The sequence below is a fragment of the Anastrepha ludens genome, chromosome 3, assembly GCF_028408465.1.
Source record: "Anastrepha ludens isolate Willacy chromosome 3, idAnaLude1.1, whole genome shotgun sequence".
Taxonomy (NCBI): domain Eukaryota; kingdom Metazoa; phylum Arthropoda; class Insecta; order Diptera; family Tephritidae; genus Anastrepha; species Anastrepha ludens.
In genome coordinates, this window is record NC_071499.1 from 90,239,618 (window position 1) to 90,257,368 (window position 17,751).

General features: G+C 38.3%; 1 protein-coding gene across 1 annotated transcript; it reads right to left on the reverse strand.

The window, feature by feature from the left end:
* Positions 1 to 5,081: 5,081 nt before the first annotated feature.
* On the reverse strand, positions 5,082 to 15,261 carry LOC128858446 (uncharacterized). The gene is made up of 5 exons (XM_054094726.1): positions 15,025 to 15,261; positions 13,396 to 14,945; positions 10,375 to 10,519; positions 7,557 to 7,913; positions 5,082 to 7,487 (listed from the first exon to the last, which is right to left on the reverse strand). Exons 1-5 carry the CDS (start codon positions 15,199 to 15,201, stop codon positions 7,083 to 7,085), a joined length of 2,634 nt encoding a protein of 877 aa, XP_053950701.1. The 5' UTR covers positions 15,202 to 15,261; the 3' UTR covers positions 5,082 to 7,082.
* Positions 15,262 to 17,751: the final 2,490 nt, after the last annotated feature.

The following is a 17,751-nucleotide window of genomic DNA, read 5'->3' on the forward strand; positions in this document are numbered from 1 at the left end:
TTCAGTGTCAGCTATTTTCTCTTTTTATTTGTTGGTTATTGCACAGTGGTTACATCCAATTTTCGACGCAATGTCCTTAATTTCTAATCATTAACACCTCATGTTGGTTACCTGCCCCATCTCAAATTAAGTCGACGCTCTTTTAAAAACTTTGTTATTCAATTGCTTTTAAACAAAATAACCCAGAAATGAAATAAAATTTGTGTGGATAAGTAAGTATTCAGAAGCACACAGAAAAAGTAGCAAACATCAAACTTTGCAACACGTGTTCAACACATTTTCTTTTCCATTTTTCAAAGTTTTGCGGTTATGTTATTAAATTTGCTTGGAGCTTGGACAGTTTTCACTTAATGTCTAGCAACAGAGTGTACTTATATCATTAAAGTTAAATTCAAATACAAGTGATTTATGAATCAAATTACGTACTTCAAGGCCCTTCAAATATTGAAAATCTCGATACAATGGCCATATTTATATTTTTAATTTGTTTGAAAAGCTAACTTTTTAGTGTCTGGCAGAAATGACTTCCGCCACATTCAAAATAAGCGGTTCATATTTATGTAAGTAGGTAAATAAAATTTTTTATATGTATTAAATGTATGCATAATTGTATATTTGGCGAACGCAAATATTTGCTATTTTAGAATTTTTTCGATTTATTTATGTCAATATCTTGCTTATTCATCATGATGTAGTAAATAAAATAAGGTGATGACAGTAGAGCAGTGTTTGTTGTAACTTTAATCAGTTAGGTTTTCTTGTTTCAGAATGATGCCTATTTGACTTGTTTTCCTACGTTTTAAATAACTTTTTCTCATAAAAAAAAGGATTTGAGGCGGATGTGTTTGAATATGCAGCAAGTTGCGTGCTTACATACTACAATCACAAACTGCATCACGCTCTTCTCTATGAGAAAAAGATTTTTTTCGAGAGTCTTTCGGGCCGCAAAACCTTTTGTGACACAGAGTATTTTAAGGTAGTTTCCTCTGTGTCACACTTCAATTACTCGCTAATGCTAAATCCACCGGCATCGGTATCAAGCATTTCCGGAATTCGTACGTTCGAAAATAAAAATTACGAATTATACAATTTTCTATATCTCAAAACAATGTCTTGCCGAAATCGTATCCTGCCGAATTGAAAAATGTGGACAAAAACGCAAAATGTATAAAATAAGCTTTTAAAAAAGGTATCATATTACGCTGCCTTAGCCAACATACTTAAATAATTATGAATAATAGTAATTTAGAGGCAAAGCGAATGGATCTGGTGGTGAACGAGGCGCACTCGCGCATCGGCACTCACATCACTGTTGACAGTTATGATTTCGAGGTTGTAAAATTCTTCGTTTATTTAGGAACCAGCATTAACATCTATAACAATGTCAGCCTAGAAATCCAACGTAGAATCTCTCTTACCAACAAGTGCTACTTTGAACTAGAAATAAACGTTTGCACGAGAAAGAAACGACTGGCGCGCTCGGCCAAAATCGCGTAAGAGGTTATCGCGCCAATTAAGAAGAAGAAGTTGCTTCATCTACTCGTCACTAACGCTTGGCGAATTGAGGCGATCTAATATATCATTTTGAGTATTTTTTTGTTCCAGTGCATCTGAAATTCTGTTAAATAAGTTAGTCTTTTCAATATTGCACGAAATCTCAAATATTTTTTATGCCACATATTATATAAATTAATATATTATTATATTTTAAATGCAACAGGAAGGGAAATAAATATTTTATACTGAATAAAAATAAGCACTGATATAGCAAATTTATGCTGAAAACAATAGGAAATGATATTGCTAGTATGTTGAGCAAACGAAGGTCTCATTGGCTTAGTGCCGATTAAGCAGCGGAGTATTTCATACCGCTTTGAACGTCAAATTTTTAAATTGAATTTAGTTGTTGTCTTAGAAAAATTAGTTTTCTATGCACTAAGCGAAATAGAAAATATGAGACACTGAACAAACATATTTGTTTTGTAATAAAATAATCAGAAGTTAAATCTTTTTACCTTTCGGCATAAGTGAAAAAAAATGTAAGAATAAAACTTGTTCAAGAATTTATTTCAGCCTTTTATTGTAAAAATTTAATATTTTTAAGGGAGATAAAAAGAAAAAGATACATGGGCCCAAACTAATATTAAACCTAGGAAAATAATAAATCTTAAGAAAACAATATAAAATAATATTTAATTGCTTGTATGCCCTCTGTTAGTTATTGTAATTGATACTAGGCGTCGTGGGACCGTATTAACGAGTGACTGAAGGACACTAAGGTCGACTTTTGGCCATTCCTCTTGAATAGCTTTTTTAAGGTGCAAACTGGCGTCTGCCTTTATAAACTTGCTAGCTAAGAATGCTACAGAAGTTCTCCATTGGATTTAGGGCTGGACTAACTGCGGATAACTTCAGCACAGGGATAGTTTTCGACGTGAAACATTTCTTTGCATGCTTGGCGCTGTGGATTGGGGCATTGTCCTGTTGATACGTCCAAGAGTCATCGTTAAATTTTTCGACATTATAAGGACACTCAAGAAAATATTATGCAGCTATTTTAGAAGAAAAACTATGAAGTTGGTTTGTCCCACATAGCTATTTCGCTTCTTCTTCTTAATTGGCGCGATAACCTCTTACGCAATTTTGGCCGAGTTTAACAAAGCGCGCCAGTCGTTTCTTTCTCCTGCTAACCGGCGCCTGGTGGAAACGCCAAGTGAAGCCAAGTCCTTCTCCACTTGATCTTTCCAACGAAAAGGAGTCCTTCCTCTTCCTCTGCTACCACCAGTTGGTACCGCATCAAATACTTTCAGAGCCGGAGCGTTTGTTTGTAAATATACGAAGTCTTTTACAACCTCGAAACCATAACTGTCAACAGTGACGTGGGTGACGATACACGAGTGCGCCGACTGTTTGTTTGATGATAGGAAGTACTTCGTTTTGTCCTCTTTCACCACCAGACTCATACGCTTTGCCTCTTTTTCCAGTTTGGAGAAGGCAGAACTAACAGCGCGGTTGTTAAGGCCGATGATTTTAATATCATCGGCATACGCCAACAATTGTATCTTGTAAAAAACTGTGCCTGAGCGATTAAGTTCTGCGGCTCGTACGATCCTCCCCAACATCAGGTTAAAGACGTTACACGATAGAGAGTCACCCTGTCTGAAACCTCGTTTAGTATCAAACGGCTCGGAGAGGTCCTTCGCTTAGTATACATACAATACTCGATTTTTTTTCTTGGGAATTATGTACTTATTTCACTCTAATTAAATTCGAGGACGTAGTCAATAGTCGTAGCTAGATTTTATATTACATATATAGATTTTTGTAATTACTTGTATGCACTTGCCGGGCAATGACAATGTATAACTTAAATAGATCAATTTATCGAAATAAAATTAATGATGTGTAAAATTCGGCAATAAAAATGTCTATATTTTCGACATTCTTGGTTTCTTAATTATTGTTTTTTCGACATTTTTTTGGTATTTTTACTTTCGACTTATCGTACCAGACCCTGCTTTTCCATATTGTGAGAAAACAATTCTATTTTTTCTATTAAATCTTGTTAAAAAACATACATACAGTGTTTTATAATAGCTAAGCAATAACTTTGCGGTATTGAGTAGTGTTACTACACTTGTTTCTTAGCCATTTTCTTCTTTAATAATCCCAAAGCTATGTATTCTTTTAAATTTTTAAACATATCCACTTGTAATATAATAATTAGTTGTATTTGTTTGATTGCCAACAGTTTGTTTTTGTTTGCTTTTAACTATTCATTTCTTGATCAACAATTTATATACATAAAAGTATTTGATTCAACATATTTGAGATTTGACTCCTAGATGGAGTTTGCCCATTCAACAATTGCTGTCTGCCTATAACAATAACACTGTGCGGCAAGAGAAATTGATCAGGAGGAAAATTAACTTGATGGATAGAGAAAATGGAATAGAGTATTTTTAAAGGCATGCCTAGCCCTTAACGTAAAATTTTACAGATTTTTTTTGAATTTTTTTATTTGTGTGATGGCGCTATCATAAGCGAACAAGAATCAATGATTAACCATCAATAGTCAGCGAACCTTGCCACTTTACGAGTGAGACTAAATTAGTAGTGTTATAAAATTTTTTTATAGTGGTTAGAAAAAATATGTCTCCACATGGAAGGTGGTAACATAAATTAAATTATAAGTTAAGTGAAATCTACTCCGCAGAGGAAGACAAATGGCTGCTCAGCCGAACAAAAATTCTCTTCAAAAAGTACCCAGTTTTTCTAATTTAAATTGTTTCATCTGTTAGTCTTTGAGATGCCATTTTTGAGCATAATCTGTGAGAGAATGTATGCGCAACACGAGAACAGACATAGCTTTGTAAGCAAGTTATTGTTCTCAGCTCAGTTGATACCGGAAGTACTGACTTTTCGAAAAGAACATCGCTACTATCTACTGCCGCTAATAAAGCTTTCTTTGGGCCAAAATATTATATTATCGAAGACATCATTATCGAAGACATCATTATCGATGACGAGACATGAGTTCATTAACACAACTTTTCTGATGAGCCAAAACGTAAAAAGCCATGACCAGGTGCATCCAAAATAAAGGTTACCGTTTTCGTTGAGCGTTGTGGTATAATCCACTCCGAATTTCTTCCGCTGGTTCAAACAGTAAAAAATGAGTATAATGTGGGCGAGCAGAAGCTTTTGAAGGAGAATGTTAATCGCAAAATGCTGGAATTGTGAATAAATAAGTTCTGGTTTCTTCACCATGACAAGGAATGTAGAAGTACTTAAATGCATTGCACGAGGTTAACGACATGCATCTTTAGGTGTTCTAGTAATTGAGTACAATGCACTATCCAGAGTGATCTTTGCTGTTGGAGGTGGCTATCGATAAGGTGCAGGGCGATAAATTGTACCTCCTAGTGCCTCCAGTGACGCCAGCGAATAAAGTGCTGCCTATTGATTTCAGAGATGGTGCACAGAACGTTAATTTGTCAGTGAGGTTCGAGCAATTGTTCGCCATGTCCGAGTGTACAACCAAGTTAGAGCGACAAACCGCAAAGAAACACATTATTGAGAAGAACTACGAAAATTAGCCGCCCGTGTATACGGACAACTACATTAGTTGTTACCTCCTTATGTACAGTCATTGCGGGCAAGCACCTCGCATACCGTGGGTGGTGCGCGATACGAACAGAATGACAGCTCGTTGACTATTTGCTACCGCACCCTGACTTCGTCCGCCATTCTGTCCACATCGCGGAGCTGTGAATTGGATTTAAATGGTCTTGAGTACAGGGAAAGCTTTCGGCCCTTGGAGCGCAATCAACGAAGAATCTAGAGATGTCCTATGCCGAATTGCTGTGCAGCGCGGACAGCATCAATCACGGGTATTGTCAGTCGACAACACCATCACAAAGTTTTCGTTGAAATTCACCCGAATGAGAAGTTTTCATTTGATAGATTAATTCTGGAATGTCACGTTTAACAGAATTTTGGGCTTCAAATAGCCATTTAACGTAAAAACCCAACTCAAAGTAAAGTCTTACAATTTTCAAAAAGGATAATATCTGCGTTCTAGTCGCCAATGATCGGCATATGGATAAAAATTGTGTGGAATTAGGCCTTTTGAGCATTTCTGCTCTTGCGTCTTTTTGAAATTTGTAGTATTTTTGTTTGTACAACATAAAAATGTCTAAGCTGATATCTCTTCTTCTACTGGTTTTTGCAAGAGGTGGATAATTTTCCGTTTGTTGACTCTTTTGTTTCTTCTTCTCTTTAAGGGGAAATTTCGCTTGCGCCCTCGATTGGTAGCTAATTTTATCATCGAACTCATCACAACTTATGGTGCTCACACTCACCAACGTAAACGGGTGGATAATTTTCCGGACGCCCGTACGCAACTGACACGATGAAACAACGATCTACGATACTACGGAATGGAACGGTGGTGGGAATTCATTTGCATGGGGCTCTCAATAATTTCATCGTGTCAGCTGATACGGGCGTACGTTTACGTTGGTGAGTGTGAGCACCAATAGTCTTTGTGATAAGAAATAGCGAACGATCGATAGTCGCTATGCACCTCGCATTCGGATCGGAAAGGCAGGCTAATGCTAATGTTCACTGCTTTCTGGAAGGTCAACGGAAGTCGGCGAGCTGGTTTTTGAAGAATATTTTTAGGAGCCACCTCACCTATCCAAAGAGTAGTATTCACACAACTTGACAATTTCCTGGTGCCGCACAGTGTAATAATATATTCCCTATAACTAATGTTACATAAATGTTTTTTGTGAGTATTTAGCCCCAAGTACGATCATATTTTATTACATTAGTATTTTTTGTGATATTATATATTTTTAATATTTTCCTTTTTAGTATGTTTTGATTAGCTACAAACCCGAGTGCATATGCTACGAATATACTATATTTGTATAAATATAAATACATTATTATAATATATGTATGTATATATTTTGTTTTTTGTTTTTTTCGTTTTCGATTTAAAGGTATAAGTTGCGCTTTTGGACTAGGTATGATAGTTTGAAGTAAATATGATTATATTTTTTTATCGTACTGTGGTAGAGTGCTGGTTTCATAGTAGGAATAAATAAGTACAGTGCGGAAAACCACGTGCATGTTAAGAGTTTAGAGTATAGATGAGTGAATGTTAAAGAGGGAGAGAGCATCTTTCTTTTGAGTGTGCAAATCTTTGAGTATAAAGTGGACACTATAAAAGTACAACTAAATGCTTAATACAATACTGAAGTAGAAGTCTTATTTTGGATTGCACACCTAAAACTATACTTCCCAGAGTATGCAATTAAAACATCCAATTTGCTGGAAGTATAATTACGCACAAAATAGGGATGGAAAATCCAGATTTAATATATCTATCTTTTTTCAGTTTTTCAATATCGCAAAGTCGTAACTTTCCCGTATAAAAAGGAGCCAAAAGTAAAGCCTGCAATAAAATAAATGGGCTTCTTACAACCAACATTTTTCGTTTGTAATGAACAATTTTTTCACAATAAACATTGGATTTCTTCCCCAAGTTGCTCATTTACAGTAACATCAATTTATATAATACTGTTGCGCTTGGCACGTAAGGCAGAGCTTTGCATGGCGGCTACGACAGCCTCGGCGCCACCAGTAAATATTGGTTGGTAGGAGGCGCGGCGCAATACATGCCACATGGCCACCGGTTTTCGCAGCGAAGAGAGCATTTGATGCCAGTGGCGCAATCCCTTGCCCGTAGCACAAGCACCAGCTATCACATGACCTATCGGTGTAATACGCGGTGTGCCACGCTCACCATCCTCAGCTTCCGTTACACCAAAAACGGTGAGACGCAATTGTACAGTGGTGAGACTTGGCGGAGGCACACTGAAGATCATCGACTCATTGAATATGGGGCACAAATCACGACGTTTGAGAGAGGTACGTTTTTTTAGTACTTTCTTCTCGTTGTTCATCAAGTAGACCTAAAATTTAAATGGATATTTGTGAATTCTATACAGAATATGTGTGTATTTGCTATCCCTGGTACTTACTTTTACAAAAACGTTTTGCACTTGTTGCGGTGTTGCTGTTTTGCCAACCTCTTTTATTTCCATTTTCAAATTTCGCGCTTTCACCACCACAACTGTAAGGCGTTCCGCTGTGGGCAAATAACTTAATGAGAACATTAGTTCGCCCCACTGTGCATTACATTTGCGCGAATCGGTTAGTGGTATCCATGTAGTGACGTGCCGTGGCATTTCACCGATTTCCATTTCTGCTTCACCGATAAGCGTATGCGCGTCGCCATTGTGATATAAATGGAACCAAAGCGAATGTCGACATTGTTGTTTTTTTAGCCAAAAGTTGAACGATTCATTGTAGCTGGGCGTGACTGAGTCTTTGAATACCTGAAATAGCAGAAAAATGCTATAAGTTAAATACAATTGCGAGCCACAAGCACGCAACAAATAACGATCGGACGAAGCTTCAGACTGTATGAACTCCTTTTCTCTTCCACTCGTTTTAATTTTACTGTAATTCTGCAAAGAATGCTCGTCAACCATGTAATTTTTCTTGGTTAAAATTTTAGTATCAATGGTTGCCAAAATACAAAAATCTGTTGGAACTGTTTTGAGGCTAGCAACTTCTTCTTGTCCAAGATTTTGATTATCAACTAGCATTATACCCCTGCGAAGCAAAATAATGTCTATAGACTTGAGAGGCGTTGGAAAATAATGCAAACTTATTTCGAGAGTGCACGGACTACATGACTCCGTACTTTAATTGGGAGAGAAGGTTTCGCACTACAATTGAAGAGGAGGGATGGCACAAAGGCATGAAGCCTGGCCATAGAACTTTTCACATCTATACAGACGGCTCGAAAACTCCACACGGAGTGGGAGCGGGTATTTACTGCTCAAAACTAGGAATAAGGCAGCCTATCAAGCTACCAGACCATAACAGTATTTTCCAAGCGGAAGTTTTTGCTGTGGGGAAGGCCGAGGAGCTAGCCTACACTAGAACAAGAAAGAACTCAACAATTAATATATACGTGGATAGTCAAGCAGCAATAAGAGCAATAAGCTCATATTGTATTAAGTCCAAAAATGTTCGACGGAGCAGGGAGGCCATAGAAAGGCTAGTCGGAAACAGTGGGCTGCATATCTACTGGGTACCTGGTCACAAAGGCATTATGGGGAACGAAATAGTAGATGAGATAGCAAAAAGTGCTGTGAGACTATCATTCGAACAAGAGAACGACATACCAAAACCGCTAAACACAATATACAACGAAATGGACGACCACATGAAACGGCAAGTGGAAGCTAGGTGGACTAACCTGACCACATGCAAAACAGCAAAAGTTATGTGTAGAACTAACGACAAAAAACTGACTCAATTCGTTCTTACGCTCTTGCGAAAGGAACGCATAACTATCATAGGTATGCTAACAGGTCATAATCTATTGGCTGCACATGCGTACAAGATAGGGATTGCTAACACGGACAAATGCAGAAAATGCAGAGAGGATGTTAAGGAGACTTTAGAACACCTTCTGTGCGTTTGTCCGGCATTATTAAAAACGCGACTAAGATGACTGGGAGCCCCACTGTTTGAGGGTCTGGAAGATGTCTCAAAAGCGGAGCTCCTAGCCCTACTTAGATTCGCTAAAAGCGCTGACATCCTACATGATGTCTACTTTAGGTATTTATAGAGATCGGTCTCCATCTGGTATCGCTAGGGACCAAAAGGTCTATGCGTGGCTTATTGCCAACCAGGCTAACCTAACCTAACCTATTTCGAGAGTGACTGTTTTGTGTCCCAACCAGTGCGTATGTTGAAAAGAAAGAAGTTCGGACTACCGGTTTTCTACATGGTCAAATAAATTTAGAAGGTTTGCTCTACACCAGACTGTTAACCGGCTCTCAGCAAATTTAAAAGAATCAGCTGATGGGCTGACGTAACCGAGGTCATGACAGCAGTTTGTTTAAATAGTGAATTAAAAAACATGGGTGCATACAAGTATTTTGACTCCAAGCTCAACTACATCACTCACATAAATTATAATGTTTTAAAATCTTTCTCCATATTGGCGTTTATTCGTGGAAGCTGTTCTTCATTTTCTGATTCCTATACTCTCAATTTTTTGTACTTGTCATTAGTTCGGTCCAAGTTAGAACACGTGGTATTCGTTTGGAGACCATTTCAAGCGGTCTATATTAATAAGTTAGAGTCTATTCTTGCGCTCGATGAAATTCGTAGACCCCATTTCGTCCTATTGCTCTCGTTGCATACTAGTAAATCTCATGTCCTTAAAGTCTATGCGTGTTTTATTGTCGATGTGTTTTGTCTTAGATATATGAGCGGGCTCAATAGATTACCCATATCTGCTTAAGAAAATTCATTTTAATGTTCCCTCACGCATTTTCCGTTGTAATGAATTGCTTTTTGTGGGTATTGCTAAAACTGTTAACGGGATGAATGCTCCTTTTAAGAGGACACTAGCTCAATTTAATGCATATTCTTCTTCCTTAGCCTTTAATTTTCTTACTCTATGTCTACTTTTAAGAAGCTACTCATGAGACTCTTATATTAAGGTCTTTGTTTGTATTTATCTATCATTAAGTCCGTAAGCACCCTCTTTGTTAATTAATAAATAAAATCAAATAAAAAAATAAATAAAAAATATATGTATGTTATGTTACTCTATGAACTATTCGCCCAATGATATCCACGCACAACTTCTTTCTTTCCTTTGGTCAGCTTATGTGAAATTTCAACAGGTATTCGCCCGCAATATAAATTTACTTGAGCATTCGTTATGTAATTCTTATAGCTATAAATGCTATTCTCAAACAAAGCACTCACCTTCGTCTGCATTGCTACCGCCTCGTCTGGTACAAGATAAACGCGCACAAAAGTGTCTAACGACTCGACGTTAAAAGGACAAATTAGCCCCTTTGCCTCCAGCACCATAACGGTGAGCTCCATGCCCTCGTCGGTAATAGAATTTCTGTGAAATACAAATGCAAACATGCACATATTATACGAGTATGTGTGAATACTGTGTGTGTTGGCTAAGGGAGAGTTACGAGTGGACATGAAAACAACGCAAAGCGTAGGTACTTTACAAGTGCATATAAAGCCATGTATGGTTGTAGTGGTGCAAAGCAAGCGTAATTAATATTTAGCGCGACGTGCAAAAAATAAAAAAATAGGAAAAAGAGGTAGCGTGAAAGGAAAACCAACCTACTATAAACTATTGTACGACAAAAACAACAAGGTTAAAAACTAATAAGAGGCCAGCCGGAAGTTTTCTTCGAAAGTTCAAGTTAATTTTATATCTATCTCCACGAGCTCAATTGAGCATTTCAAATTTATTCAGGTAACGATTGTTTGTAATATGTTAGAGGAATTAAGATGAATAACGGAAAAAATCGGTTTAACCAAGTTCGTAAGATGGTCTGCTCATCCACCCGTGCACACGATCCTTCCTGCAATTATATTGGATTATCTCAAGGCAACTTGGTTGGTGATCAAAATTGGTTGGTAGTTCTTTTTCCAGCAGCTTATAGAACGTTGCTTAGGGCAGTGAATCATCAACCAGTCTTTTACCTCATCTATGGTAGGATCAGGAAACATTCTGTTTCGACAGAGTGGTTCCAACGAAGCAGAGAGAGAGAGAGGGGTTAGATAAGTAGGTTTAAGTGGGCATGTGAAGAGTTGGTTGGTGTCATGTGGGATGACCGATATTGAGTAAGTCAGGGTGAATTTTGGATAGGAAGGAGCTTAACCTACAGCTACAGTTTCGAGAAACGCAATAGAGTCTATAGTGAGCTTAACCTACAGCTACAGTTTCGAGAAACGCAATAGAGTCTATAGTGACAAAAACTTTCGGAAAATGGTCACAATCATGAACTTATACTAAATAAAAGCTAAAAAAAAAACAGAAATACCAGCTATTGGTAAAAAGAGATACGCGAGAAAATTATAGATCTGGGATTTAGATCAATGCTTTTAGAGATGTTAGTTAGCTCTTTATGAGTCCTTGTAATGGGAGTGAAATTAGAATAAGTTGATTTAGCAATACATAACAGCAAGCGGAGGTTGAAAATGCAATGCTCTGTTGGATTTAAGTTCGGTTAAAGTTTATCTGCTCCAGAAGAATAGGACAATTGATGAGACTATAGACAATGACGTAGAAAAACGTATAGTGCGTTTGGAAGAAAGTAACTTGTGATGAGCATATGAGCATACACTGGGAACCGTAAGACTGTAGAGGTTGTACAAAATGAAGCGATTGAATAGCGAAGTGAATCGACTCAGTGAGAATGCATGGAATGAATCGGATTCAAATTATTGAATTTCGTTCTAACCAGGGAATTGAGATCTTATTGACTACCATTCTGAAATTTTTTTGGAGTAAAATTCTAATAATAATTTTTGCAAATGGCGTTGTGCGTCAATCATATTTGACACTTATGAAGTGGACAGTTGTGGTATACAAGCAGGCAAACAATGGAGCGCGTAAAGATCAAAATAAAGGTTTCCATCACCCAAAATCATTTTTTTATTTAGTACAAAGTTACTGAAAAACAAAATTGGGTATTTAATTCTGTGCCGCATATGAGAGTAATTTAAAAATTTTTAAAATTATGAGACACTTCTAGAGGAAATGAAGAAATATAGCAAGCAATTAATAGGGGTATAGATGATCTCAAATACATTTTTTGAATAGTATACCGTCCACTTTCAGGTATACGCATTTCATTAAGTGGTTACTACCTAAAACTGTATAACGTTTTATATTAGTAAGATTTAAAAATTAACGAAATTGTGAAGAATAAATTTTCATTTTCGTTTTTCAATATACTCGTATGTGGTAATGCGATGGTGGTCATTATATCACTCTGTCTATGGCATTTCACTAAAACGTGCACCGAGTAAATAAAGTTCGGTTTCTCCTGAACTCAGACACATTTGATAATTGGATAATTTTATATAGGTAATCACTGACTTTTGCAATTTTTGTTTATCAGTGCTAATGGTACCGATAGTTAAACATCGAGAGGCATCCAACTTGTTTCTCCAAATCTAATTGAGCTCTCGTATTCTTTTAATCGTCGAGTGCTTGTCACGTCTTACTCTGAGGAGTCAATATAAGGGGAATCGTTTTGAACAAGTAGGGTAACAAATATATCTGACCAAATTAATTTTTGGCTCGAAAAGATTCTCATAAAAACTATCAGCATCTGAATGTGACCTACATTACAGATCATTTGTGAGACAACATCAAAGCGTATACCACAAAATTTCGAAATAGTATGTATATTGGACCTCTTATCATACTAGACCAATTTATTTCATGCGAAAGTACGCGCTCATAAGCGCCAATCAGTCACTGTAAGATTGTATAAGATTTCCATCTGGGACGAATTGTACAATACAATTCCTATGCATGTGATGCCTGCATAAGTTGAACATGAATGTGTGTCCTAAACAAAAACAACACAGCTATTAAAATACTGACAACAAAGATAACAGTTGCAACAAAAATAATGCAGTATATGATTCGGGTGAATGCACATTGCACACTTGAAAGGTTGTTAGCACATAAAATATAAGTGCCATGACCGGGGAGGAGGAGTTCAGCAAATCTCTTTCCGTACGCCAGTGGGCTGTATGGGTATGAAAGGTATGTTACACAGAATATGTCATCGGACATGTATGCAAGCTTATTTATGTATAGTATGAACTCTTGCAAGCATATTGTGGCTGACTGAAGTGCACTAACTAACCAATAAACACCCCACGCCATGCACTATCAACAGTAGGCGTTTCTTCTGCACTTTTCGTTTAGTTTTGACTTGTTGACTCCCCGGTACTTACTTATCATATTGCAAACCGACACACAGGTAGCCGGTTATCTGTGTATATGGCTGATCCAATTCGCCCACAAACACTGACGAGGTGTCCGAGTTCACCGAGTCACATGAGATGGCCCGTTCCAAGTTGATGCCCTCCATTGAACCGCTCGCGCTCGAATCGAGTGAACATTGTGAGCTATTGCGTCGGCCAAGGCTCATTAGAGAATCTTGGCGCAGTAGTGAACGACCGAAAGACCAGGTTGTATTGCCACTACCACTGCTGCTGCCGTTGCCACTCAAACCGGGTATGCAATGTGCCGTCTGTGTATTGTGTGCTCCACTCGGATTAACACCCAGTTTGCGGAAGAGGAAATCTTCCGAGAAGGTTTTCTGTAGCATGTGTGGCCCCTTTTGTACCCGCTGTGTCAAACCGGTGAAGGGATTTGTTGAGTTTTGTGTCAACCGCCGCAGTCCACTTGAAAGCGACTTCAGGTCGGAGTCTTCGGATGCATCGGTGGTGGAGAGGGAGCGATTGCGGAGTTCTTGGAACTGTTGTTGTAGTGATTTCGCGCTTAGCGATGTTGGTGCAGTGTTGCTAGAGTTGGTTGTTATCGTATCTGTCGCTTGAGTCAATTCGCTGTGGAAAGGATTGCAGACACCATTTGCAGCATTGCCGTTTGTGCTGGTAATTGTTGCCGGCGTAGCCGTTTCAGTGTGTGCTGTGGTACCATTGCCCATATGTCCTTTGAAATTGGTGGCATTGTAGTTAGAATTATTTTGCACGTTATTATGTGTGTTAAGCTGTTGTTGGTGTTGTTGTTGTTGCGATGTTTGCTGTAGTGGTAAGGCAGTGTTGGATTCCGGTAAGCTCTCAACGGATTCACAAAGGAAAGGGTTTGTGCTGGAATTGCGACGCTTCAACGTCTTTGAATGGCTATGTTCCGCATTTGAAGTGTTCGCAGTTGTTGTCGTTTTTGTGGGTAAAGCTTCAGTTTCCTGTTTTGTAGTTGCTGTTTTGATTGTTTCCTTATGTGCACCTGTGGCACCTGCACCGTTACCGACATTTTGCAATGATACCTGTCTCTTTGCCACCGGTCGGGGTATGGCGCTAGCGCTCAAGGCCAACGACGAGGCAGACAACCGTGGCGGAGGTGGTGCCTCAATTGGTTTAGGTACGGCGCTATTCGTGGACTTCATAGAAGAACGCCTGCATGAAACCATTATCGCGCTATCGCTATTGCCAGTACGCCCATTCGAGTTTATTTGATCCCCGAATCGTGGGCTATTGTTGCTGGTAGTGGGCGTGGTCTCATTGATTTGTTCAAATGAAAAGGTAACTGTTTTTATATGACTTGCACTGGCAAGGGGTTGTGAGCCAGGTGCAGGTGCGGGTCGTAACGGTTGGGGTGGTATATTTGAGTCAACTTCCCCCTCGCCAGCGAGATTCCAGAGTGGCGTAGTGGCATGCTGTGTAGGCTGTTGGCCCGACTGCCGGTAATCATCCTTATCGATAGTATCGAACCGCTTAAAGCTGCCGCTGTTGCTGAGTAAGAATTCAGAGCCGGAATGGATCTGGAATGATGGGGAAAGTTATAAGTTCTTATGATTATCATAAATTTATATTATGTTTTCAAGGATAATTTTCTCTCACCATATAACCATTCGCATGGAAAAGTTTATTTTTCGATAGTCCAATCTTCTCTTCCTTATTCGATCGCATCCATGTATTGGCGCGTGGTCCCAAACAGTGACAGGCGAACATTATAAATGCTATCACTAAGAGGAGCATCAGTGCTAGACTGGTGAATGACATTGGTTCGCCATCCATTGTTGCTCAGTGGCCCTAGTTTGCAAGCGTGCATTTGACGTTGACGAGTTGGAAACAGTTTGAATGAGTGCAAGAGCGATCGTAGTCTGTAAATGAAATTAAATTTATAGCATAAGAAAAATAAATGTATTAAAAAAGTGTACTATACTAAAATGTATGTATGTAGAATCTAGTTGAATATTACTATAATCAGCCTTTTCGTAAATTCATCGTAGGCTCGACATTCGTAAACTTAGATGTATCGCTGAGCGTAAATTTGACATTCGTCGAGTGGCATCATTGAATCTACTATTAGTGCGAAATCGTATTCTTTCATATACATTTTTTACAACGAGCTTATACTACCGGAGAAAATTTAAAAAGTTAAAGCTTATTGCCTAATTCTACAATATTATATATAAGTATAAAAAGTACCAAAGCATAAATGATAATTATTTATTTATTTTATCGCTATACAGAGAATAAACATTATTTAAAAGTAGCTTTTTCTATCAGATAAACTCTGTAAGTCTAACAGTTTACGCCTACTCAGATAATCGGGTAACCATTAGGCCAATGCAATTTGGATACTGCAAACTTGGTATAAATTCTTTGCGCTCTTTCTAAAGGGTTTTCCAATAACAGGTGGTATTTTGAACAGCCCGCTATTTCGGTAGATGTCACCTTTGAATCTGTCATTTTCTGATATTTGACAAGTAGAAACTACGCCATTAATAAAAATGAAACGATACAGGATAATGGTGAAAATTTGGCAGAGACGGTTCGTAAAACTCGAACATTTTTGGGTCATCGTGAAGCACCTTGTCGGACCGCAATACAGAAATTGGTGAAAAAATTCGAGCTTTTGGGACAAGTTAGTGATGTGAGGAATAAAACCCGTGCACGTCACTCAAGAACAGCCGAAAATATTGCTGTTGTAGCCGAAAGTGTTGAACCTAGGTTTGTCCATTCTCGTCGATCTTTGGAATTAGGCATTCCACAAACGTTATTACTCCGTATTTTGCATAAAGATTTGGACCTTAAGGCTTATAAAGTCCAGTTAACACAAGAACTCAGGCCGGCCGATCATCAACAACGTCGTGTCTTTGCTGATTGGGTCGCTGAAATACATGAAAATGATCCGGAATTCCATCGAAAAATTATCTTGAGCGACAACAAGCAAAATTTTCGGCTGTGGGGCTCAGAAAATCCAAGAGTTATTGTTGAAAAGGCTCTCTATCCTCAACGTGTGACTGTTTGGTGCGGTTTATGGTCCGTCGGAGTCATTGAACCTTACTTTTTCGAAAATGAAGCAGGAGCAACAGTTACGGTGAATGGATTGCGCTATCGAGAGATGAGTATTGATTTTTTATGGCCGGAATTAGATGGTACTGATCTGGACAACGTTTATTTTCAACAAAAGTTAGTCTCGAATCGAAAATCAGATCTTTTATCTTATTATTATTTTTTTTAAATATCTTGCCATTGTAATTGAAAGTATAAGGACTAGTTCTACTAGAATATGACACAACACAACATTTAAATAACAAGTTGGGCGTGATAATTTAATTGGAAATTAAACGTGAGATTGATGCAGGTAGACTTTAGTGGTAGTGAACGATATTGAGGACTATACCCGAATAAAAAGTTTCGTTTTGAGCACGAAATCAAACAGCATCGAAAAAGTACTTTTCCCCGATGGGTCTGTAATTGCATACAGGGTTTGATTGAAAAGTAATGAGCCTTCCCGCGCGGAGCGTCTGCCAAGCGATCAACCGAATCGGCTGGTGGGGGAAAATGATCGTTGGATCTTCCCCTTCCACTAGAAACCGGTCCCAGTTCGCTGGCAACAGCGATGCAGTCAACATCGCTCCGCGCGTGAAAGCTGTTTTAAAAGTGTGTTAGGATTTGGCAGTGGCGAAAATGCAGCTGATCATCTTTTTCGACACTCGAGGCATCGTCCACAAGGAGTTTGTACCTCCAGAAAGCACTGTGAACGCGACATTTTACAAAGAAGTGCTCCTTCGGCTGAAAAACCTGCTCCTTCGCCTGAAAAGAAAAGCTGAAGGGGAGGCGTTTCGACTCCATCGAGGCGATCCAAGGTGTATTGACGCTCAAGGGTCCTATTTTGAAGAATATTAGTTGTACCTATAAGCCAAAAGGTTTAATAAAACTGCTTAAAAAAAATAAGGCTCATTACTTTTCAATCAAACCCTGTATATTATTACGATCACCTTATCAATGAATAGGAACAATTGGACATAAATTTCCAGTATTCAAGAAAACTGCGTTATTTATGCATTCATTAAAAATATATTTTTATGTATAATAGATATGAAAGTTGAATGTAGTTAAACAAATGGGAGCAAGACCTTATGACCCAAACTATTATTAAATTTCAGATTAACGATTGGGATCTCGACAACATCTGGCGACACGGCAAAACTCTCAACGATCTCTAATGGCAACGGGTCAATTGAATGGTTACTATTTGAGTAATAATTATCAATGGGATTGGCCGATGCAATATTTCCATAGATAAAACTAGTTTGACAACCGTTTGTTTTACAC